The sequence below is a fragment of the Copadichromis virginalis genome, linkage group LG7 (assembly GCF_057382275.1).
Source record: "Copadichromis virginalis isolate Kocher_CV1m ecotype Utaka linkage group LG7, C_Virginalis_male_GT1.1, whole genome shotgun sequence".
Lineage (NCBI taxonomy): Eukaryota > Metazoa > Chordata > Actinopteri > Cichliformes > Cichlidae > Copadichromis > Copadichromis virginalis.
The window spans coordinates 67,876,043-67,900,542 of NC_140624.1; the positions used below are offsets into that span (position 1 = coordinate 67,876,043).

The following is a 24,500-nucleotide window of genomic DNA, read 5'->3' on the forward strand; positions in this document are numbered from 1 at the left end:
AAGCTCTGTTTGCAGAGCAAGCAAAGGGAGAGTGCTAGAAAGAAAAACAAGGGTGAGTATTACACAGAATGTGGAGTGTGTGCAAGCAGATCACAGGATGAGGAGTGTGTGTTTTCACCGGCTGCACCTGCAGCACACTTTCTGCAGGGCCGTGTGAGTCGTTTCGGGATCACAATGACATCAGGAGGGATTCTTAGAAGATATTTAACTTGTAAATAGACGTAAAACTAATGTGAAATCAGGTTATTTCATTAACTGTTCCTTGCAGTGAAATAAGCAAACTAACAGCCTTTATCAACTTTGAGTAAACTCATTAAACTGAGCGGATGAATGTAATTTGAATTTGGCACCTCATGTTTTTGTGTTACTGCTAAAGAGAACGAACCCAGTGACAGCACTGTAACGCCCTGAGCTATTCAGTACTCTGTTTAAGCTCATGGAGTATTTTCAGTAGTTACTGTATTTTTAGTTGAGTGCTGAAGTTGATTTCTGCCATCTTAAAAGAGCAAACTAATGTAAACTGTAGCCAAATTGAGACTCCAAAGCTTCAATACAGTACAAAAAGACGGATGAAGCCACCATGACGTTACACACTTGTTTTAGCAGAAGTGACCGTACTTGAACGAGAACGCTATACAACTGTGATACAAACACACGTCTTGGATGGTCTGTACCTCACAGAAAGTCACAATTTTATTCCGATAATAAAAGTAAAGAAAATAAACCTGTTGATTAACATGGCCACTGCTGCAAAGTTCAACATTTTAAAATGTGAGCCTATGGGGACTGACTCAGTTTTGGAGTCTGCCTCAAGTGGCTCTCAGAGGAACTGCGGTTTCGGACTCTCCTGCATCGGCCTCGTCGTTCGTACATCTCTCTCCACTTTACTTCTCCACTTCAGTAATCAACTTAATTTCATTCATTTATAATGAGCTTAGCTTGGTAGCCTAACTGATTAATTCTGCGGCTGAATTCTGGCCCAGACTTTATTTGCATGGCAACACGTCTCTCAGCTTCAGCTGAGGAATTAATTTAGCATTTTTCTCTTCTTCTTACTGTACTGCTAGCATCTTATTTGTTGGTCGTTATAAAGTTATGCAGGTGAAGGAACTATAATAATGAAAACTACTTTATCTTAACTTTGGTCTTCATCTGAATATAGACAAGAACATATAAAACCCTTTATGCACACGAGAAATCAGACACGGAGATATCCTGAACAGAAGTTACATCCACAGTGCAGCATGGCATAAAAAAACACAAGCAAATGCAAAATGGGGCAAATATGGACAAGAGATGACGAATGCAATATAAGATGATATTTCCATGGAGTCTCTTTTTTTCCTCCACTTGTCACCAACATATGTGGAAGAAACTTTAGCTTTAATAAAACCTGGAGCTACAACACAGCTGAGTTTTAGTAACTGACTTTATATGAGAATCTCTGCCTCTCCATTCACTCAAATATCATCACTGTGAAGCCTGGCAAAGCTTAATGGGTTGCAGCAATTCCATTACAATGAATTAATTTTGCTGCATTACCATTTTTATAAGTGCCATTAAAACTCTTCAAAGTCCTTTAAAAGGAGAAATGTCATAAATTCAAGTCTCCACACAGACCTTTAAAAAAAGCCTCAGGATACATTTCACAAAGTTTCCAGCAGCACAACGTGGACAACAGTAGCTACACTCCCAGAGTTTCCTTCATTCACCATCGCCGTGTGTGACGACTTTACCCCAACGCGGAGGGAATCTGACTGTGGCTAAAGGCCGTCCCCACCGGCTGGAAGCGGGGATGTAGCTGCAGGCAGCTGAAGTGAAAGTACACGGACAGTCTGAGGAGCTAAAACTGAATCCCAGGGATGTTTGTAGGATGGGAAGATGGTAAGTGGGGTAACAGCAGGGGGCACTGGATGAAACAGATGAACTGGATGGCAAGTTCCACATCCGATGAGCCGAGCAGAATCTTAACTTGTGACTGGAATGCAAGCTACGGTTTCATGAAGCGTACCTTAACTGCAGCAGACAAAGGGCTCCGTGCTCCAGACTGTAATTGAAGCAGAAATATATTCAAATGTGTGTGCACAGCTGTCTACAGCAGCTCACAGGAAGCAGGCGGGGGTCCCGTGGGAAATCAAAACATTTTATCGGATATAAATGCAATGTAAAAAAATTGGGTTTCAGCCTGATGAACTGCCCTGTGCCTTCACACTGATGTATTATTTATTTACTATTTACATTCTTTTCAGGATTGTACTTAATGCTAAAAGTGATAAGACAGCACAAAAACAAAGTATTTGTAATGAAGAATAATATGCTTTATATTATGGATTCATTCATGTGTGCTTCACTTAATGTTGATGGATAGATCATTTTAATTACTCGTTACTTCTGCCTCATTTGATCTATTTCTGTAATACATTATGATTTATTATCAGATTTATATCTTCAAAATAAGAAATACGTTTTTGAATACATGACATCGAGTACAAAGTCAATTATTTGTATGAATTCTGGAGCAGAAGTATGAAGCACAACTTTGTAACGCTGGTTCCATCCACACTGTCAGTGCTGTAGATCATTTTTGACTTGCACTCGACAACAAACAAATCCTCCCTAATGACAAAAATTACTTCAAAATTACTTGCATTAGATTTCTTCACATCAAAGTAGGGGTGACCTGGGCCGCGGGTTTGAGACCCCTGCTTTAGACCAATGAACAAACATCTTCCAGCAGAAGTAGAAGTCGACCAGTGACCGCCCATCGTTGACCTGACAGTGGGCGGGTGAAAAAAAACTGTTTGCATTTAATGAAATGTGCTACACAAACAAACTGTCAAAAACAAAATGAAAATAAAAACAACAAATTGCAATTTAAAAATTTTGGCGCACTATTTAAAAGTCTGTCACATTTATTATTGCCACTTATGGTTTTTCTTAATTTTTGCTACTGTAACTTTGCACTGTCCACTTTCAACAAATTTCCCACATGTGGGACTAATAAAGGTTATCTTATACTCTTATCTAACACATCCTCTGATTGGCTAAAAGTGTGATGCATCTGTGTTTTGAAAAGACATCGATATATTAAGTTTTGTTATTTTATTATAAATATGAGTAGCACTAGTAGTTTTAGTAAAAACCAAAACAATGAGCTAAAAGACGCTAAAACGCTAAATTGGAGTGTAAGCTTTCTCCAACTTAAACCTTCATATAACACTCTGTAACAGCAATGCTGTTAAAAAGTTTTTGTTTTATTTACCTGTCAAAGATAAACAACAACAACAAAAATAATCCCTATAATTTGGAATTAGGATATTATATAAATGATAGATGAGCGTTCAGTCAGGCACTGCATCCCCTCAGTACAAAAACAAGGGTAAAAATGAATCTGCCGTTATGTCTCCAGCAGGGTAAATGCACCATTTAGTTGGTTTTTGATGCTTTTCCTTTCTTCAGAGCATTTTCATCTTCTTGCAGCCCACCCAGTACCTGACTCCCTGACGCCAAGTGTCGGAGGCATTTCTTGCAGCCCCCAGATGACAGCTTCATGAGGCTCACGGGCCACAATAGTCTCCCGAATGCTGTGCTGGAGGAATTTAGCTGTGGGGCAGCGCAGTGGAAAGCCTCCCTGTGGTGCCATAATGCAGCCTCGGGGAAATACGCTGCAGGATTTAGAAGACAGTGTGTGACAGTAGAAACTTCAACAACTGTTTGAATCTGTGTCGGAGACACCGCGTGTGAAATGCTAACAGGCTACGTCGTGCAGCCTGCCGCCATGAGAACGTCACTCTGATGAACGATGACATGAAGGCCGTGCCCGGCTGATTGACTCGCTCATGTGTGTCCACAGACGCGCAGATTTAAAAGTACAACACTTCACAAAGTCCTTACACACTTCCTGCTTACGGGATCAGACAAATGTATGCAAGAGCAGCTGAACTGCTAGCTTATGCTGCATTTGGGATTTAAAATAGGTGCGTGTATGTGAGCGTGGCTCACAACCCAGTCTGCAGATGTATGTCAAGTCAAACCCACAAAGTACTGCACAGAGCCTCAGTGCTGAGGGTTAAGTCCATTATGAATCCCCAGTGGATTTGAGCGTATGTGTGCTGCTGTGTGGAAAGTGACAGGGTGGATATTGACTGCCGTAAGCACGGTCTTCTTCTTTAATGAACCTCTGTGTTCTCAGCTCTCACAGGACCATCACAGATCCTCAGGAGCCTGCTTTGCATTTCTAACCGAAGTACCAACATTATGTGTTTAACACAGATAACTAAACAGGAAGCTAGTTATTCGGCTTTATCAAGCCACTTTATACTGACTACTTATTACATGTGCAATCACCTTGGGTCTAAACAAAGCAAGAACCTAATGTGGAAGTCCTTTTTTTTTTTTATTAGCATCTTAATTAGCATTAACCTGCAGGGACCTGGCATCCACATATGTGGGCATCACATTTTGGACTGTACTAAATTTTGCTCAACAAGGGCCTGACATCCACTTACGAGGACGTTATACTGCCACTGTTCTGTCAAAATTTAAAACTAATGTCCTCATACGTGGATTTAATTTTTCTCAGAAACAAAAATCAGGTAATAAAAAAAAAAAATCTGGTAAGTTTTGTTTTTACATTCATCAGGTCCCAATCAGCCCAAATAGCAAAGAGAAATTAAAAATGCATGTTATGAAAGAGTTCAGGTCTTAGGAGGTTAATTAGCAGATGTCTGTGTCTGTGTAATGCACCTGTACAGTTTATGGATGCAGCTTGCTAACCAGTCGCAGCGGATGGCCCCGCCCCTCCCTGAGACTTGTTCTGCTGGAGGTTTCTTCCTGTTAAAAAGGAGTTTTTCCTTCCCGCTGTCGCCGAGTGTTTACTCATAGCAGGGTCGTCTGATTGTTGGGGTTTCTCTGTATTAGCGTAGAGTCTTTATCTTACAATATAAAGCTATATAAATAAAGCTGAATTTAAGTGAATAATCTGATGCCAAAATATTAGAAAGGCCACCACAGTATGACTACATATTGGGTGGTTGTAGCTCAGGAAGCAGAGTAGGTCATCTACTAACTGGAAGACTGGTCGTCTGCCTCCTTGATCGAGACGCTGAACCTCCCTGATGTGCTCATTTAGATAAAAAGCACTTAGGTGTAAATGGGGAATCTTGTAAAAAGCGCTTCGAGCACTCGAGTAGAAAAGTGCTACATGCGAACCAGTGCATGTCATCATTGATTAGCTCTGCAGTGATCTCAAGTTCAGGGCTTATTCGGTATGTAAAGCTGACATGTTCAAGGTAAAAATCGGGCAATAAGCTGCTCTTTAATTCAACCTGAACATTGATAGCTTTGTATTGGCGAACCGACAGTGAATCTAGCATTACACCTTTATTGCAGACAGACTTCTTCCCGGCGGGCATAAAACTTTTGCTCGGTCACAGAGAGCAGCTGTGACCAACCAAGCGAGAGGGATGAATGTGGATTTCGACAGCTTTTGACACAGCGTGATCATGGTTAAGTTGCAGGTGCGCACCAGAGCCAGAGCTGGCAAATTAACTTTTAAGACTCAAAGCTCAGAAGCTCTTCCTGGACTTCTGTTGCCTGAAATGGGCTTTGATGCAGCGTGAACGTAAAGTGAGGGCAGCGAATGACACGTTGTTGTAACTAATAAGTGATGCTTCATATCAGTGCTATTTCAGCTGCATCCGCAAACCATTTGGGGATAAAAATAAAGTATATTTCACCAAAATCATCTTCGTACGAGGGAACAAAATGTGTCTGCGGAGCCAAAATGCCGAGAGGCTGATAGCGTGGCTCCTACTGATAAGCTTCAGATCACTTACTATCCGAGATCAAACGCTGCAAAGCCAACTATGGCACTATTGTTGTGTTTTTTCTGTATGTGCTTAAATCCTTATAATTAAAGATTTTTTCAATGACGGGGATGCAAGCAGTTTGGGAAAGTCTTTGTGTTTTCAAAATAAGGAAAACTTCACAGGCTTTTCATAGTGATCGTGTTGGGTGTTTATAAATGTCTCAAGACACAAGAAGTGAGCTTCAGTGCTGTCAAGGCTCCCTGCACAAACACTCTACTCATTGTCTGTCTCATCCTTGTGTGAGCTGCCTTCTGCGACGGCATGACATCGAATTTTTAAAAGAACATTCGGCTGCTCCGATCTCATCCTCACATCCCACACATCGTTCAGCCAAATGTGTTTCATTTCAACGAGGTGCTAACTGTTCGGAGCCCCGTCTCTGGAGAAAACCACCTGCACAAAGTCAGCAGAGTGGCTTCGTCACCGTTTAGATATGAGTACAAACTGGAGCTGTCAACAAATACGCCAAATGTGATTATATAATAATTTAAAATATCTGATTGTGAAAGTCAATAGTGCATTGTCTCCGTTTCTGTTTCTGGTGGTGGTGGGAGAGGGCAGCGTTACTGTCTGCCTCACTCAGAGCAGGAGAGCGATCCTGCTGTAAGTCTCACTGTGTGGCATTCAGATACTCTCTGGATCTGAGTGTAGATGATTCAGGGACAAACGGCTACCAGCTGAACAACTGCAGATAAACTGTTAACTAATCATGGCCTTGTTTGCTGAACAGTTTGTATTTGTGGAAAAATAACAACAACAACAACAGTTATTGTTTGCTGCTGCAAACAATAACAGGCTGCAGCAGACTGTTGACCGGTCCACTCTTCAAATCCACTCCTGAAAATCCAGTTCTTTGTGTATACACCGTGTTCTTTTAACAGCCTGTACAGGCAGTTATGTCTCTCACTGTATTAGCGTGCTTCTTGTAGTTGTGATGCCATATTGGAAAACCCTTTTTAAGCCAATAATGACTTTGTGACAGCGCTGCAGCAATAAAACTATCAGCGTGACGTTTGTGATACTGATGTGAAGAGAAGTTTAATCCAGCCTGCATCGTGTTCATATAGCACATCCCCAACTCTCACTCAGCTAATGCTCACATCCGACTGTTCCATTATTCAGTGTGATGTGCTGATCTGAGACATGCATGCCTGTCTGTTTGCTGGGGCACTGTTTTAAATGTATGTATGCATTTGCTATAAATCCTCTGTGTATGTCTGCACTATTGCTGACAGGTTGTTCTGAAATTGCAACCAAGTATCAGATATCACAGCGTGTCAGTAAAGATCATGAACTTTTCTCCTTTTGATCGTTCTTTTTTACCAGCATACAGTCAGGTGAGGAGGAAAGCACGTGTTCTTTCACCTCTAAGGTTTTACATGTCATGATGTCATAAAAATATACATCCTCTGATGCTTGCCAGGTTCTAAACTTATTTAAATCCAACCTCAGAAGAACAACATATCATATATAACATTGTGTCATTTATTCAGTCAAATCTAAGCCGTTAAAACAGATACAGTGTGTGAAAAACTAAGCACACTTCATGATTGAGTAGCTTCAAGTATTCATTTTCAGTGTGACCTCATCAGTCACTTCCAACAACCCTCCCAGGCTGATGGCAACAACTGCTTCTCTGAGATGATCGTCTCTTTCCTCCCTGGCGTTGTGTTAATGGGCACCTTCATGCTGCACACCTGCAAACTGCCACAACCTCCGCTTTTACAGAGCTGCTCATGTACACTCACATCTGCTGATGATCAGTTAATGAAGCGACTGTGATAAGCAGCTCCTAGTAGAGCAGGGCGATATCACCAAAAATATTTATCACGATATAGATTTGAAAATTTGCGATAACGACATAACTGACGATATAATTGACACGAGACAAAATACTTTACAACTCCACAACTTTATTAGTGCAAAAAACCCCATCAATGTATTTTCACTTAAACAAGCAGCTGTTATTTATGTGCATTAAAGTTATATAAAATTTCACAGTGCAAATGCAAATTCCTCGCTGACAGTTTAACCAAAAGGCATTTCCAGTGGAAACTGGCCGACACATCCTCAGCATAACCATGTATAACATCCACAAAACTTAAAAAGAGGTTAAACACACACAATACGGTAACATTATGTTGAAGCACAGTACGTATCGCTCCGCCTACAATAGCCGCAATGCTCCGACAATCCATCAAGCGGTGCGGCTTCGTAGCTTAGCAAAGTCGTACTGAAACATCTGACAGATTTTCGAGCGCCGTGCACATAAAATCGTTTCCAGGTCAGTAACACAACCAGAGTTCATACATAAGGCACACGGGATTATAAGGGGCTCTGTCGACTTTCAGAAAAATCAAAGGATTGATTTTAAGTGCGCCGTATTTTCCAAACAACACGGTAATAACGACGGCCCGCTAGCATGCGCTACCAAAAATAGTGCTTTGTTGTGTATCTGACGGACGAAAGCTGAACCAGTTCCACACCAGTGAAGCTGCAGCATTTTTACAAACCAGTTCTGGTTCATCCGTTTCATTCAGCGATTTGCTTTCGCTCTTCTTGTTCTGCGTCGTCGCCATGTGCGTATGGAAACAAAGGCACTGCGCATGCGCGTTTTACCCACATTCTATCGCCATATTTCATTTTCCTATCGTTGCCCAAAATTACACCGGTATTACCGTGAACGGTATGATATAGCCCAGCCCTAGCTCCTAGCTCTTGCTGACCCTGTTGATTCTTGGGGAAGTAGTAGGATGTACTTAGTTTCACTGCTTCTGCATCCAGATAAATACATTTAATGTTTTTCTTTTATGGTCTTGTTAAATAAATAAATAATGGCATGCACTTAATCATCTTAGATTGCACTAGACTAGTTTTAAACCCTTCAAAAGGACCAGATTATTTTATTATGACCTGATATATAAAGCCATAGAGCTGCAGTAGGGTGTACTTTCTTTTTACCATGACTACATAAAGGGTCAGTAAAATTAAAACAAACACTGACCCATGCAGGACGCTCTCCCTCGCTCTATTAATCTACTACCTCAGATTACACATGGCTGAAGTGATGCTAGGCTGTAGTTAAAGAGCACTAATCAAGGGTTCCTCACAATGGCAGCCAGTTAAACTTGATGAACGTCGCATTTATAATCATTTCCTTTGTGTGCGAGTGCAGTGCCCCGTCTTTAAAAGTGGAACCCAGCACAGATTTTTAGCTACAATTCTAGAGGTGTCCCCTTAACCCGTGGCAGCTGATTACTGTGCTACTGTTTTGCCAAGGAGACGTCTATAAGGTGTGTGTGTGTGTGTGTGTGTGTGTGTGTGTGTGTGTGTGTGTGTGTGTGTGTGTGTGTGGAGAATAGTCAGACGCTTCGTCCAAACTGCACGAGAATCAATACAATTAAATTAAAATGTGTCCATCCGATATTTTTATAATGCTCGTTGTTTGGTTCACATGTTTTCACACTCCTGTTTGATTGTGTCGTGTCCAGTGAATAATGGAATTTTATTTCTATTAACATGTGTTGAAACAAACAGAAGCTACTGCCTTATTGCTCGCCACAGTGAGTAGCTCCACATGTTTGACTGAGGATGAAACAGGTCCTTTCCCTTGCTAAACAACGACCCCACGGAGCTTCTACAATGTGTTCAAATTAATATTATTTCAAAAGTCTTTCTGAATGATAAGAGTTTGGTGTGCCTAAATGTTCTTCAGTAGCCTGGAAATGACAAAACAATCACAAAGGATCTGGTTTCTAAAGCTACACAGTGATCGTGTACTCTGCATATAAAGCAATTAAAACATTGTAAATATACTCTCCAGTAGTTTTCAGAGTCCAAGCAGATATATGTAAATACTTTGTTTTGGCCAGTCAAACCACAGCTCCAAGATAAAAGGTGGAAAATGTCGAAGCCGTCATCGATTTCATCGAGACGTTAAAGCGGCGGCTTTCGGTCAGTCAGCCTTGGGTTTGTGTTATGCCGACACAGCAGCACATGAATGAAAAGAGACGATGCTCGATGTGGCAGTGATACAGGAAAGAGACAAGAAAGAGACAAAGAGACAGGAGACGAGTTTGAACCAACCACCACTGTAGGCGCTGGGAACGATCTAGTAATAAAATCTAACGAATGGGGATTTTCAGCATCTCCATTTTTACACAGTAAATTTTGTTGCCCATCTAAAAAGCAATATATGCAATCATTAGATTGCACACACAGCAGATTGTATTTATTTTCACCTTCATCTTTTTGCTGTCTTTGAATGCAGAATCCACTGGAAAATAAAATCCTGGGCCAGAAAGTATGCAGCGTTGGATTCTGCAGCAGACGTGCTGTGAATTGGTCTTAAATCCCTAAATTTCGCCATTGTCAGCTTAGATTGTACACCGTCACAGTATAAATGTCTAAATGCATTTTTAGATATAAAAAAATCTAATTACAGTTGCACAGCTGGAATCTGTCAGTTATAAAGTCTTGCTATGCTACTAATCATCGTGCGCTGTGGTTTTACACCTCGAAGGGGAAATTATTTTTAATAGACTAATCTGATGTGAGAAGATATGAGAAAAGACACAGTGATCCAGACATTTTCTATACAACAACAATGCTTTGGCTTCAGGGACCTGCTGAATCCAAGTGCACATCAGGTTCGGGCAGGTTTTTCCTCAAAAATAAAAAATAAATAAATAAAAATAGAGAAAGAGCAAGAGATGATTCTGAGTGGAAAAGTGGAATATTGGCTGAGTTTATATGGAATGACCCTTCATGACACCAAAGAAGAGAAAGCACAGTACAAAAAAAATAAAAATAAAGCGCCTTTTGGTTCCTGAGGCTACTTAGCACATAACACAATTTGGTGGAAGAGGTTATGAAACAGTTTAGTAATTATATTTAATCAGATCACTGCAATCGGGAAATATAAAATATTTAGGTATTAATGTTTCTCCCAAGCTTGCAGATCTAACTAAATTAAACCATATCCCACTTTTAAAGAAAGTAGAAGATGATCTGGCTAGATGGAAATGTCTACCCATATCACTCATGGGAAGGGTTGCCACTATAAAAATGATGGTCTTACCAAAAATAAATTATTTATTCTCAATGATCCCAACTAAACCGCCACAAGATTGGTTCAGATCTCTAGATTCATGTATGTCCAAATTCCTTTGGAAAAATAAACCCCCACGTATAAGCTTAAAAACACTACAAAAGACCAAGGATAAAGGAGGACTAGAACTGCCTAACTTTCAGCACTACTTCTTAGCCAACAGGCTTCAGTTTATCTCAGGATGGCTAAAACATACCCTCTTAGATGAACCTTGGCTAGATGTAGAACAAGCACTCTGCAATAATCTAGAGATCTCAGACCTACCATTTATCAGCTCAAACATCCAACAACATGAATGCTTTAAAAGCATCAACATCAGCTCTTCTCTGACAGCATGGTGGGAGTTTCTAAAATTGACGGCGTCTTCATTAATCCCATGCAAACGTACACCTATCTGGAACAACCCTGACATATTACAAAACAATAATATGATAAACTTTTCAGATTGGAGTGATAAAGGAATCAAATATTTAGAACATATACTAGAAGGAACAGAATTTATTTCATTTGACGGACTAGTTACACAATATGGGATCAACAAGAAAAGATTTTTAGAATATCAACAAATTAAATCCATAGTAAAAAAGAAATTTAAACCGGGTCAAGTTGAACTACAAACACCACCAAGTGTGGTTCAATTTCTTACTCTTAAACCCCCCAAATTACTATCCAAAATATACAGAATGCTTTATAAAACAGATGAATCAATATCACTTCCTATTGCAAAATGGGAAGCGGATTTATCAGTTAACTTAGACCTAAACTTCTGGTCTCAGATTTGCTTAAAAACCTTTCATCTAATTAGAAATCCCAGTCTTCAATTAATTCAATACAAAATATTACATAGAGTGCACTATACAGGTCATCGGATGTTCAAGATGGGCTTTTCGTCTACCAACAACTGCTCACACTGCCAAACCAATTCACCGGACAATTATATCCACGCTCTTTGGTTCTGTCCACCAGTTCAGAAGTTTTGGCGCGAGATATGTGAAGACTTATCGAAGTGTCTGAAATGTAACATTCCAACTTCCCCCTTAGTGTGTTTGTTGGGCAGCTTAGATAATGTCACTTCAGAAAAGAATATCGCCCATATGATTTTCACTGCCCTATGCATAGCCAAGAAAACAGTCCTCATGAACTGGAAAAATAAAAATAATCTTAATTCTAACCAATATAGAAATTATCTATTAGATTACATTAGTCTTGATACAGCCTCTGCCACCACATCAGATCAATTGCTCTGGGCCCCTTTTATCAGCTCCATCACCTAGTGGGGGTGGGGGGTCATAGTTTGGTCCCGCCTTCACTGTTGTGATTGGTGTGGGGGTAGGGACAGGCTTAGGGCGTCAGGGGGTTCCCCGGAGGCATCTTCCTTGGGGGGCTCAACCCGGGGTAGCGGTCATGTCCGGTTAGGGGCTCTGTTGGCTCTCAGGTGACTGTTTCCTCGCGGCTGCGTGCAGCGGGGCTAGGGGAGGGTCTGTGCTGACGGACGTGGGTTACTGACCTGGTAGCCTGGCTGCCCCTGGGTGGGTCCGGGATGGGCGTGAGGTTCTGGGGGCGCTCCGTCTCTGGGCTGGGACCCGGACCGGGCCTCGGGGGCTTGGGTCCTGGTTGGTGTGTTGCCGGGGTTGTGGGCGGGTGGGTGCATGGGGGCCCAGCCCTGGAGCAGGGTGCCGCCGGTGCGTCGAGCCACCTGGGGGGCTCTTCAACTGGTGGGGGAGATTGTCACATCTTGCAGGAGCTTTCCTCTCCTCAGGAGCTGCCTCTGCAGGAGGGGGAGATACAGGAGAGGTGGAGGAAGATCTCAGCCTGGGTGTTTATTGTCTTATGTAGTCTGGAAGATGAGTGGATGGTGGGGTGGGTGCAGTTTTCTCTGTGGTGGGGTTGGGTGGACTGTCCCGGGCTCTGTGGGGCCGGGCGGCGCTGCTGCACTGGGCCCGGTCTGGATGGGCCTGGGCCCCCTTTCCCTGGCGGGTCGCGGAGTATGGGGGTGCCTACTGGGGTCAGCGGGGGAGCTGGCCCCAGGGAGGGGTCACTTGCCCCTCCCTTCCTTCCCTCCCCATCTCCAGCTGCCTCCCTCTTCCCGCTCCACCACAACCACCCACACATGCAGGGCCTTGGAGTAGGGGTATGTCACCAGGGTGCAGAGGAGGCTACCCCCCCCCCTCTGTCCCCTTCTGGCTGCCTCTGCCTCAATTTTATCCCACAACTTAGACATTCACATTATTCACACTCTCATTACACATACATATAGGATCTTGGGGGTGGGCACGATACACGGAGTCCAAAGTACCATCAGGGTGTACACCCCACCCCTGGCATCGTTGCCCACCTCTCAATTTTAAATACACGTAGACATTGAGGGCTAGCAGGAGGGACCATGCGCTTACCTGCTGCTCTCTGGCAGGTAGCTCCATGCCCTCCTGGGTTTTAAATGCACCTTAGAACACACATGCATCAACATTACAATGAGCGGGTGGAGGGAGGTTTGGAGTCTTCTCTCACCCCCATTCTCTGCGACCTGCTGGAGCAGGGGGGCTAGGACTAGGAGGAGGAGTTGGCCGTCCGACTGCGGTCTGGAGTGTGGAGCCTTCCTGCTGCTGCGGAGTCGGGGCGGTCTGCCTCCCCCCACCGCAGGGAAAAGGGAAACACCACCTGGGTCTGGGTGCAGTTCCCCCCTCCAGGGGCGGGGGCACCTAGACCCGGTTTGTAGAGTACGCTTGGGGAGTGTGATTGTGTGTACAACGTCTCTTTATGTCTGTCTCCACGTTGGTTGAGTGTGGAGTAAGTGCATATGAGAGCATGAGGGTGGGAATGGATGTTTGTATCTGTGTGTGCCTGTATGTCTGTGTCTATATGTCAGGTTGGGTGTCAGGCGCCACCTCTCTGGGGACATCTCAGGCCCTCCAAGGTTTGGAGGCCTATCTCCCCCTACCACCACTTCCCCTGCCAGTGGCGGACCCCCTCAGACATCGGTGCGTTGGTGGTTCTTTGTGTCCGGGGATGGGCGTCCAGGTACACACCGGCTCACTCCTTGGCGGCCGCTTATCGGGGCCTGGAGCCTGGGGCTCGCTCGGGCCACTTCGGAGGTGGGGTGCCCCCGGCCTCTCGGCCTGGGGCTCGGTCACTCAGGCGCAGCTGGCTGCCGGCGGAGCTCACGGGCGCGTCACTGCAACTCCCCCTGGCTTCTGCTCCGCGGCTGCTGAGTGAGCCCTCATCTGGGACTCTCCTCAGCTCTTTCCGGGACAGTGGCGCAGCTGCCCCTCTGTTGGTCTTCCTTGGTCTCTTGTGTTCTGGGGGCCTCTGGATGTCTGGAGTTTTGATCTCCTCCACACCTGCTTCACGCCCTGGAGGACGGGGCTGTGGCCCCCCCACACCCTCTAGCAGATTATTACATGAAGGAACCTTTTAAAAAACAAAAAACAAGCGCGTCCATGCTCACAGGTGTACACACGGGTGATCACACCCACAAACTACACCCTTTTTGGCTCCTACCTCAAAGCACACTGTGTTCTGTTGATCTTATGTGCTGCACAATAATGTTTAACATTTAGTATTTACTGTCATATTCCCATATATCATTGTGATGTTGTTTATTCTATTACTCTTGTTCTCTTCTGCTTGTTTTCTTTTTTCTTTCTCAGCAGGTGACCCAGGTGATTGATATATGCATTTTTTTTTCTCTGCCCGTTCTGTTGGTTTTTGTCTTTTGCCCTTCTCCCCCGTCCCTCTTCTCAGCTGTTTCTCTTTCCCTCTTTCTTTCTCCCCTTCTTTCCCCCAGTCAAGTCTGTCCCGTATTCAGTAAGTGAAAATAAAATAAATAATAAAAGGTGAATCAAATGGACCATTACGGCAAGGCTGGGATGGTCAATTTGGTAAAGTAAATCCGTTGGGCATCTTTCTTTGCCTTTAGACAACAATTCTGATGGCAAAAGAGCCAAACGGGACAGGCCAAAAAAAAAAAAAAAAAAATTAATCGGATTGTGTCCAGCAGGAAATATCATTTTTGTGCGCAGGTCAGATCCCGCCTCAGAGATCTGCGCCCAGTCACAGCGTAACTCAATAATGTGCTCGCTGCGGTCGGGCTCAGGGCAGTGCAAGCGCAGGGAGGCAGCGCTACAAACTCTGCTGGCTTTTATTCAAAGAAAGTGGCACTCGTGGAGTTGTATCGCCCTCCTGCATCTGACCAATCAAAGAAGGACTTAAAGGTTAAGTCATTGCAAAACTATCACACCTGGCCTAGCACCTTCCCTTTGAATTTTAGACGTGTGAGAGCGAGGAACCTGCAGCTCTTTAACATTCACAGGAAAGAAAGTAACCTCTCCAGGGAGGCGAAGGAGTTTCTTCCCTTTGCTCTTCCGCTCAGTAGCATCATTCTGTGTTATCCTCGGGCATCTTGGAGCACGACCATGAGGGGAAAAAAAGAGATCCAAAAACTGATTTCTGTCTACACACTTCCCAGCGCACCTCCCAGTGTTGCAGTGTCATGACAGCCAGAACCGACTGAGGACAGGATGGTACGCTGATGCTCTTCTTCATGCAACAATGCACAAGCGCTGACACCTGCATCAGATCTCACACCAATGCCACGCACCTCTGATGACACGAAGACGCCCGACTTGCACTGAGACATGCGCACACACACGCACACACACACACACAGAGTCTCAGAAGTCCACCCTCCTCCTCTTCTGAACACTGTCAACATGGATCAGCTTGCATTGACTCATAAAGAAACTCCTAAAAATAAGTCTGTTGGCAGGGTGGAAACAGACAATGCAGAGCACGAATCAAAACGTCACGTGTGAGCAGACATAAGACCAAAAAAAGTAGTAACAGTGGCCAAGAACACATATTACGTCTCCATAATTACACTCATGCATAGCTCACTTAACACCAGCTCCACGGTGCAGAAATGGATGGTTGTAAACAAATGTGTTAAGCCACACACTGCTTGCTGACCTGAATCTCTTCATTGCTTAACCTGTGCCTCTGCAAAGCCTGCCACGCAACATGGCAACAGCCAGAGGGATCACCTGATATGCTCCGGCAGAGTCGGGATATCTCATTTCTGCTTAGCTCACTAAAACGGAAATCCAGCCTAAAACTGAGATGTGGTTTTCTTTTTGGAGGCCAGCAGGGTTCAGCATTACGTGGTCCAGAAAGACATCTGTGAGTATATAAATCAACAACATAATGTTAAAGATCTTGGGATTATCTAACCTACGCTTTTACTTCATATAAACTGTTAAATACTATACATCATCTCACCTTTCAGCCAACTAAATCATCAACTGTTACCAAATTTAATCAGCTGCATAAAGATAGATGAAACAATATCGGGCAAATAAAAGAAAATAAAGACAAAGAAATCAGCTTTGGAGTTTCTAGAACTAGTCAATAATAAAAGCAGAGCTCTTACAGAAGATGAAATTATAAAGTGTCTTTTTATGATCTTAATGAAACCATAGTTTGATGAAGTTTTGACTAAAAAGAAATTTATCCCAGACCAGAGAAGAAGAAAAAAACAATGTTGAATGTGAAAATTGGAGGAAGGTCAAATGTGTCAAAAATGAAAAGATGTTCAAGAAGGAAAGAAAAAAAACTGTCAGAGAAAATCTTTGTGACCTTTTCCAGGAGACTGACAGCAGAGTGTGAGACTGATGTGCTACATAAATGTGATCCTGCGTGAAACAAAGATAAACGTCTTCCTGACTCTCCTAAATAATTCTAGTCTGACCAACTGGCTGCTTCTGTGAATGAACACCCTTTTCTTCTATCCTAGTATCACTAAATACGCTTCTTGCTACCATATTGGTGGCTAAATTGGAGATATCTGTTGGCTACCAGCACATGCCTAGCATGTATTGTAGCCAACAGATGTTAGGCCCTGAGCTGGAGTCAAACTTGCCAACAATGGCCAAGCGTGTGAGGTTAGCTAAAAGCTGAGAGGACTACTGGCAACTTCCAGTGGAGTGATAAGATTTTCCAACCGGCAAATTCAACACCACTGGAAGATAAATTCAATTTCCGTTAAAAATGCTCCGAGAGGTCCCAAGACCACAAACCCAGCTGAGTCACCTACATCAGTCACTTGAATTTGTGGAGTTGAGGCCTAGCAGACAGCTGGGAGTCACAGCTCGCCATGTTTGGGGGCTGTGTCCCCGACTTCAGTATCCACCTGTGGATTTTTATTTGCATTTTAATTCAGTTCAGTTCCATTTATATAATAATCTTACTTCCCAACTAAGGTCAAAACACTCAATATCATAAGGTAAAGATCTACAATACTGGAGAGAAAAGCCCAACAAACTGAAGATCCCTATGAGGAAACAGTCTGTGACAGTGGGGAGGAAAAACTCCCTTTTAACAGGAAGAAAGCTCCAGCAGAACCAGGCTCAGGGAGGGGAAGCTATCGATATTTGTTTATGAATGATTATATTGACTGGACAGATGACAACCATTCAATGGGCTGATAACTTTCCAATGACTCTGAGACGCAGTGCGTCCTGGATTCAAACAGGTTTTATCTGAGGTGTTGTTTTTGGTTCATGTGACTCAGGATTGTGCATTTGATAAAACTTTAGTTGAGCTTCTTTAACATACTTGTCCTTAACTCATCTACATCACAAACCTCTGGAATTGACCACATTAAATTAGGCCACTGCATACTCAGACTCAAAGGAAGACTTTGATTTGATTGGTTTTTTAGGTTAAACATGAGCACGCCATGAGAATGTTAAATGCTATTAAAAGACAGTGCCTCTGAGCTCTTTGATGAGTTAGCCTGATCTTCCAGTACTGATTCATGAGATTAGACAGTGCTGAAAACACTGGGGTCCATTAGTCAATGATTTAAGGTCTTAGTTCAGAACAAGTCTGAGATCCTGAAACGGCACGATGTGCAGTTGCTGCTTTGAGTCTTCACACCACCATTAAAATGTCAGAAGTACAGGAACCTTAGTGCTTTTGAGTATTAGTAATATGCTCATATATCAATCATTCAAACTTTACAAACCCTCTGAGTCAGCTTTCAATTCAATGCCAATGAAAGTCAAGCCTGTGAAGTATATTTTCTGCTGCATACTGAGCACCGTATTATCCTCAAACCTGCATGCCAGCGCTGCAGTCCGGTCATTTTGTATCAGTGACAATGCATAAACACGTAAACACATCAGCCTCTGGCTGATAATGTAATCTGGCACCGGCCCCGAGGGCTGAGCAGAGTGGAGGAGAGCAGAGTGCCAAGCACTCCAGAGGCTAAGTTTGCTCACCCGCTGTAACCCTAAAGCCTGTGCAGATTCTATTACCGCTTCTGAACAGTAAACCATCAGCCTGCCATTCTCCGCATTAATGATGAGTGTGCTTTAATAATACCCACATCTCTGCACAAAGACTCTGAGCCGCATTAGAAAACACAGATGCTGCTTTAAATCAGAATATGTAGGCGTGTGTAAAAGTGTGCATCTCCTCAGATTTGCTTTTAATTCTTTGCCACAGTAAACAACGTGACGTCTTCACTCGTCTTTGCCCACTTGTGAGAAACTGGTTCTGAATCAGAGGGCCAGTACCCTTAAATATCCCCGTCCAGAGTGGAAACAGACTGCCCCCTGTTGTAGGCACACATCTGACCCAACAGCCAGCTTTCTTTCAATTCCTGAGATTTTAATCCATCCATATATAAAAAAAAAAGCAGGTCATGCTTGAAAGAATGAACTGCTTTTCTCAGCTGCTCTTTGGTAAAAATCGGCATTATTTCCCATCTAAAATGTGCAGAAATGTAAGTTAGTTTGAAGCAGAGGTATAAAAAGAAAGGCCTGCTCTCCTGGTCACTGGTGAATTGTCCATTTTTATATATAATAAAAAGGCTCTGAATAAAAATACTGCTCGAATAAAATGTAGTTCTTTTCTCAGAAACTTCATGATTTACATTCTCATGATTTTAAATGCAAGACAAAAAAACTTTTTTCTTTAGTTTTCTTAAAACTGATGCAAAATCGTATCTTTTCCCTGCACAAACGAACCACAGTTATACATCTCTGCATGAGAAATGATGTTTTTCCTCTCAACAGCATTAATTCAGCATCTCTGATTAGGAGCGTGCTCTCGACGAGCTCATCCGAAACACAAAATTAATCCTGGATCAACAGTCTTTCTCAGAGATGTTTGATAAATTAGGTCCCTTATCTTTCCAAGGAATGGCGTTCTCTCGCCGACTATTGGCATTAGAGCAGAGCTCCGGTGTTAATCAACTCAGCAGTGCATATTTCTCCTAAATCCCGCGCTCAGTTACTGGATCATGTACTGTCCCATTTAGCAGAGGATACGGAAAGAGTTTGCCCCACTTTTTAATTTTTGTTGACTCATTGATGCACATCTCCGAGGAGCATAATTAAAATGTGAAGTATCCAGGGGGAGTAGCAGCCCTCTGTGTCTGTATCACGGAATCATTTTATCAATGAATAAAATCCTGGGTAGATGTTGTTGGATGGCTTGTAGGGTCTCCCACAGCAAATTGGTCCTGGGTGAGGGACCACACAAAGAGCGATTCAAAAAAATCTCTATGAGTGTGAAATCTAGGGAACAGTTCACCCTGCCTGTGACAGGGTTACCAGCGCCCCGCCCCGGAGCCAGAGCTGGAGAGGGTGCCCGAGGACGAGCGCCTGGGGGCCCAGCCCAGCCAGGGGACATGGGCCCACCCTGCGGAGGGGGTCGGGTGCAGTGTGTGCTGGGCCAGGTGTCAAGACCCTGGCGGACCGATCCCCAGCTACCGAGACTAGTGACTGGGACATGGAACGTAACCTCTCTGGTGGGGAAGGAGCCTGAGCTACTGCATGACATTAACAGGTACCAGCTAGATATAGTCTAGCTCACCTAGACACACAGCCTGGGCTCTGGAACCAGTCTCCTGGAGAGGGGACGGACTCGGTCCTAGTCTGGAGTTGCTCTTGGTGAGAGGCAGCGGGTCGGGCAGGTATCCCCTCAGCTTGCTGCCTCCTGATTGAGCTGTTCCAGGCATGTCCGGCGAGAAAGAGGTCTGGGTTTCTCTTAGGCTGTTGCCCCCACGACCCTGCCCCAGATAAGTGGAAGAAAATGGACGGATGGATAAAATCCTCACTCGCTGCTAGTAAACATAGAAAACTCAGTTCTTTGGGGTGAACCTATTCTCTTTTCTTTATTTTCTGTCATATATGAACCGTTCCAGCGGTGCATCCTCATATTAAACATGTCTTTAATTTGAAATAATGATGTCAGTGCATGTCGAGGTAATCCATGTGAGCCAGAAGCTTCAGGCTTCAGATTGATACCGTTTTTCTTCTTCTCTTGGGTCTGTATTAAAGCTGCACAATTAATCAAATTTTAATCTTGATCTCGATTTTGGCTTCCCACAGTGAAACGACTGCGATCGAGCGATACTGAAAATCCATGCACTGCCAAAAGAATGCAAAGCAAAAACGAATGAAGCGCTCCCTTAATCAGCACCTGACCACGCGGCTGCACGTGCCAGTCCCGGCTGCTTCCTGCGCTGCGCGGATTGCAGTGTCTTGGATGAGGCTGGATGAGTAACACCAGGTTAAAGACAGATTTATAACAAAATCCAAACGTCTGGCACAGCTTTAGTCTGCAAACGCACCCCTCAAAGCGGATCAGCTTTAGGGCAAGTGATGTTAACCAAGAACATATGCAGAGAGTGCTTTAGACTTGTGTCTGTAGCATAAAGCAACACCGCTAACTCATTCAAATGCCTGAAAACACACAGCAAACTGCAGCGTAATTAATGCACGAAGGCCAAGAGAAAACAATGCAACGGCCGCTGACGCCCATAGAGCACACCTGTCTGCATAACCATCCGGCTCGCAAAGACCCGCTGAAATTACCAACCCGACTGCACCCATGTTGGCGACAGATGTGTCCGGTAAACACGATGACTAATGTTGCTTCAGGAAAACGGTCAGAATATTGGTCAAAGGTATCCCCACGTGCAACATTGTGCTGTATGCAAAGTTTCCTTTCTGTCAGTTTCATTCACACCTATCATGCAGGTGCAATGAATGAAGTGAAAGACTTTATACTTTTAGGAGATGCATCTAAGTCAGGAATCAACACACTGATACAACTTTGTGTTAAGCTTTTGTTTTTCTTCTAAGAGTCGAATCGAGGTGAATGAGGAGGGTCAACTTTATTTACAGATGTGCAGATATGAAAGCAGTGTTCTGCTTATGATGTCAAAGACAGGAGAAATCCTTTTTTGGTCATCAGTGAGCACACACACCTGCTGTTTGAAACGTCTGTTTATGACGGCTTCAGCTCTCAGGCAGGAACGAGCTGAGGGCCTGCATGAAATAAGGATTATTTTCAACTGTGAACAAAGAAATAAAATCCCTATAATAAAAATATAGAGCTGGAAATGAACGGTCTCCTTTAATGAAGACGTCCACAGATTCAGACAGCTGTAGAAACATTTATCCAGCTCTGACACCGATGACGCTTTTAGACAACTGAACTAATCTGTTCCTGAATATAGGTTGGACTTTAAAAGTTGTCCAGAGAGGGCTTTAAATGGGGTGATGAAGCAAACACAAATAGTACATTAAAGTGGGACATTAACTATCAATGGATTTGAGGCTCTACTCAGCTCAGACGCCACTAAATGCATATATTAGCAGCATGAATGGACTCAAGTACAAATAACAAGCACTATGCTCCTTAACAAAATCACATCTTTGGAAATACATGTGATCCCCCAGAGCAAATCACTGGACCGAACTTTTTCAGAGCTGAAAGGGTTTTCTTGTTGTTGGTCAGTATGGGGTTAGGGTGCACATCTACTGGTTTATGTGGAATTTTCACCCTGCTGGTATACCCAAAGGAAACCCTCACTGCACAGTACCTGCAAGGGCAAATAATTGGCAAGCTAACACCTTCTAGTTTCTGAAACTATGCTTGTTCACTGGTTATCAGGTGGAGAGGTCACATTAAATGAAAGGCTTTCGCACACATTTCATTCAGTTGGCTCTGCGTCCTCACAGGAAGAAGGTTGTGGGTCGACTCTTTCTCTGGACACCCTGGATTCCAGCTAACAGGGAAAAGTACTGCATAGAAAATAAATTAAGGGTGTAACTCTGTAACCAACTTTGCACCATTTAAAAGCATTGTACCATTATTTTATGGTACGCTCTCTCTAGGATACAAGTGTCCCACATCAGGAATGCTATACAGACTTATGGCTTCAGCATTCCTCACCCCGACCACCATCTGTTGGGAGAAGTCGGCTAATGCTAACACGGAGCCAGATCTAAATATCCTTTCAGAGAGATGACTGGTTGCCTTCATCAGAGCTGGATCTGAACAGTGAGAACATTTGTTGGATGTTAAGGTGTTTCATGAAGTCCAGAACTGACAGAAACTGGCAGACGAAGAACTTGCAACATTACAGATAATACAGAAACCATTTAGCACAGATATGAATACGAGCAGGAGTGCATTGACGTTTTAGCTTTCCCTGTTTGTGTCACTCAGGCACAAAAATCTTTGAAACCCACAGCCTCAGTGGGCTCTGCATCAGCGACAAGCAGCTGTACCCTAAAAAAGGCACATCGAGGCACTTTAGCTGCGAGCTCACACCTTATGAGAATCTGTGGAATCATGTGATACTTTTACTGTTCTGTAATCACTCTGACTTGGACCACCGGTGGACTGATACACAGCTCCCTCTGCAGCCACACAGTGCTTCGATGTTTTGTTAAACATGTGTAGAAGTCTGCTATTCCAAGACCTGCAGGCAGCTGTGAGAGAAGGATAAATTCATGGATTTGCCTCCTTTAAGCAGCAGGGGAACGTCTCCACTTTATTTCTCACATGTGAATTTTCCAGGTTTTCTTGCTCTACTATAATATTAAAGCACTGTGGTGGCGAAGGTGGGGCTTATTGGCTAACTTTAACTGATAAACAACATGTCACACAAGGCTCCGCAATTATTTCACAGCCAATGAGAAACAGGGTGACCTGTCACAGATGTACAGGACGGCAAAGCAAGAGTCATCCACAGAGCCAGGAGCACATGGCTGCTGAAACATGATCTGCAGTAATGTAAGATGGAAAAAGGGCCGTGTGGGTCCTGCCTGCGTAATTAAATTGCTCCACAGCTCTTTTTCTGCATTTAAAGTATGCAAAACAGTCTCCATACTTTACATATTTGTCTGCTTTCTACTGCTTACGTGACAGTTTCTTGTTTTTCTTTGTTAATAAAATAATCAATGCTAATTTATTAATGAGATCTGGGTAGCAGGTCTGATACATTGTATATTCCAGTGGAAAATTTCCACAGCATTTAAAAGGCTCTGTTTGCATGTTGCAAATAATCACATGGACTGCAGCAGTCTCCGTGAGGCTCGGTGCACAGGTGGAGCTGTGACTTTAATCTGAAACACGCGCTGGACAAATGGGGCTCAAATATTTCCATTAGCTGCTAATCTGTTGATTAACCCTTTAACTAGTCGCTCAGCCCCGGTTACATCAACAGAAAAGCAACAGCAGAAATGTTCGTGTAACTGATTATTGTGCGGGGATCGCAGCTTTATCACTCCGCACTGCTCCTACAATGACGCCGAGCCCGGCGTTTCCCCGGAGGCTCCAAACTTTCCCGTAACCACGGCGGCTGCTCTGACCTTTAATGTGCTCGTTGACGACGCTCTCCAGCCGGTCCAGCCTCTCGATAATCCTCAGGGTTTCACCTTTGCTGTCCTCCTCCAACTTTCTCTCCGCCTCGCCGCCGCCGCCGCTCTCCGCAACTTTAGGACCGCTGTTGGCCACGTAGTTGGTGATCCAACCGACGTACAGCAGGCACACGATGTTGGTCATACCGCTCAGGATTACGCATGTCGACACCAAAGTTTTAGTTCTCCTTGTGCACAGCATCGCGACGTCCCTCCATGGGCAGGCAGGTGGATGCCAGGAGAGGACGCGCTCGAGAAATGTTTCCAAACGGAACTAGAGCGAGTCAGTTCGCCTGTGCGCGCTCACGGGCCCGGATCAGCATCTCCACATCCTCCGGAGGCTTTCAGCGCTTTCCACTGCCGCACGAGCGATACTTCAGGTTTTAATCCCAGAGATGAAAACACGGTGTCCCGCTAAACTACCGGCGAGTTCAGCCGCAAAGCCGTGAGACGCAGCAACCCACCCCCCACAACCCATCCCACCGCGTCGTAGCCCTTGCACAGCCCAATAGGAGGGTAGGAGGAGGGGTTTGCTGGAGTCTACCCGCCCCCACACACAGCTGGAGCGCACAGAGGAGGGCGGAGGGGAGGAATGTGAGGAAGCTCAAGTGCAACGACCCAAACAGTGACGATCGGCGCGGCGCGGTAACGGAAACCAAACCGGTTCGAGTAAGTAAGGAGCGGCATACCGCGTGTGTGCGCGAGCGCCGAGTCTACAGGTGAGTCTACAGGTGAGTCTACAGGTGAGCCTGTGGGTTCAAGTGTGAGCAGTTTGGTGACAGATTGTGCTGGGACTGCAGG

The 24,500-nt window shown here is 44.1% G+C and overlaps 1 protein-coding gene across 2 annotated transcripts in view; it reads right to left on the minus strand.

The window, feature by feature from the left end:
- Window positions 1-24,206, minus strand: part of LOC146706705 (polypeptide N-acetylgalactosaminyltransferase 18-like) — a 194,890-nt gene extending 170,684 nt beyond the window's left edge. Inside the window, exon 1 of one of the 2 annotated variants that reach the window (XM_085464923.1) lies at window positions 23,652-24,206. In XM_085464923.1, coding sequence (XP_085321049.1) covers window positions 23,652-23,901 — 250 coding nt within the window. In that variant the 5' untranslated portion in view covers window positions 23,902-24,206. The remainder of the gene's footprint in view (window positions 1-23,651) is intronic. The other variant, XM_085464925.1, reaches the window with a different exon arrangement.
- Window positions 24,207-24,500: the final 294 nt, after the last annotated feature.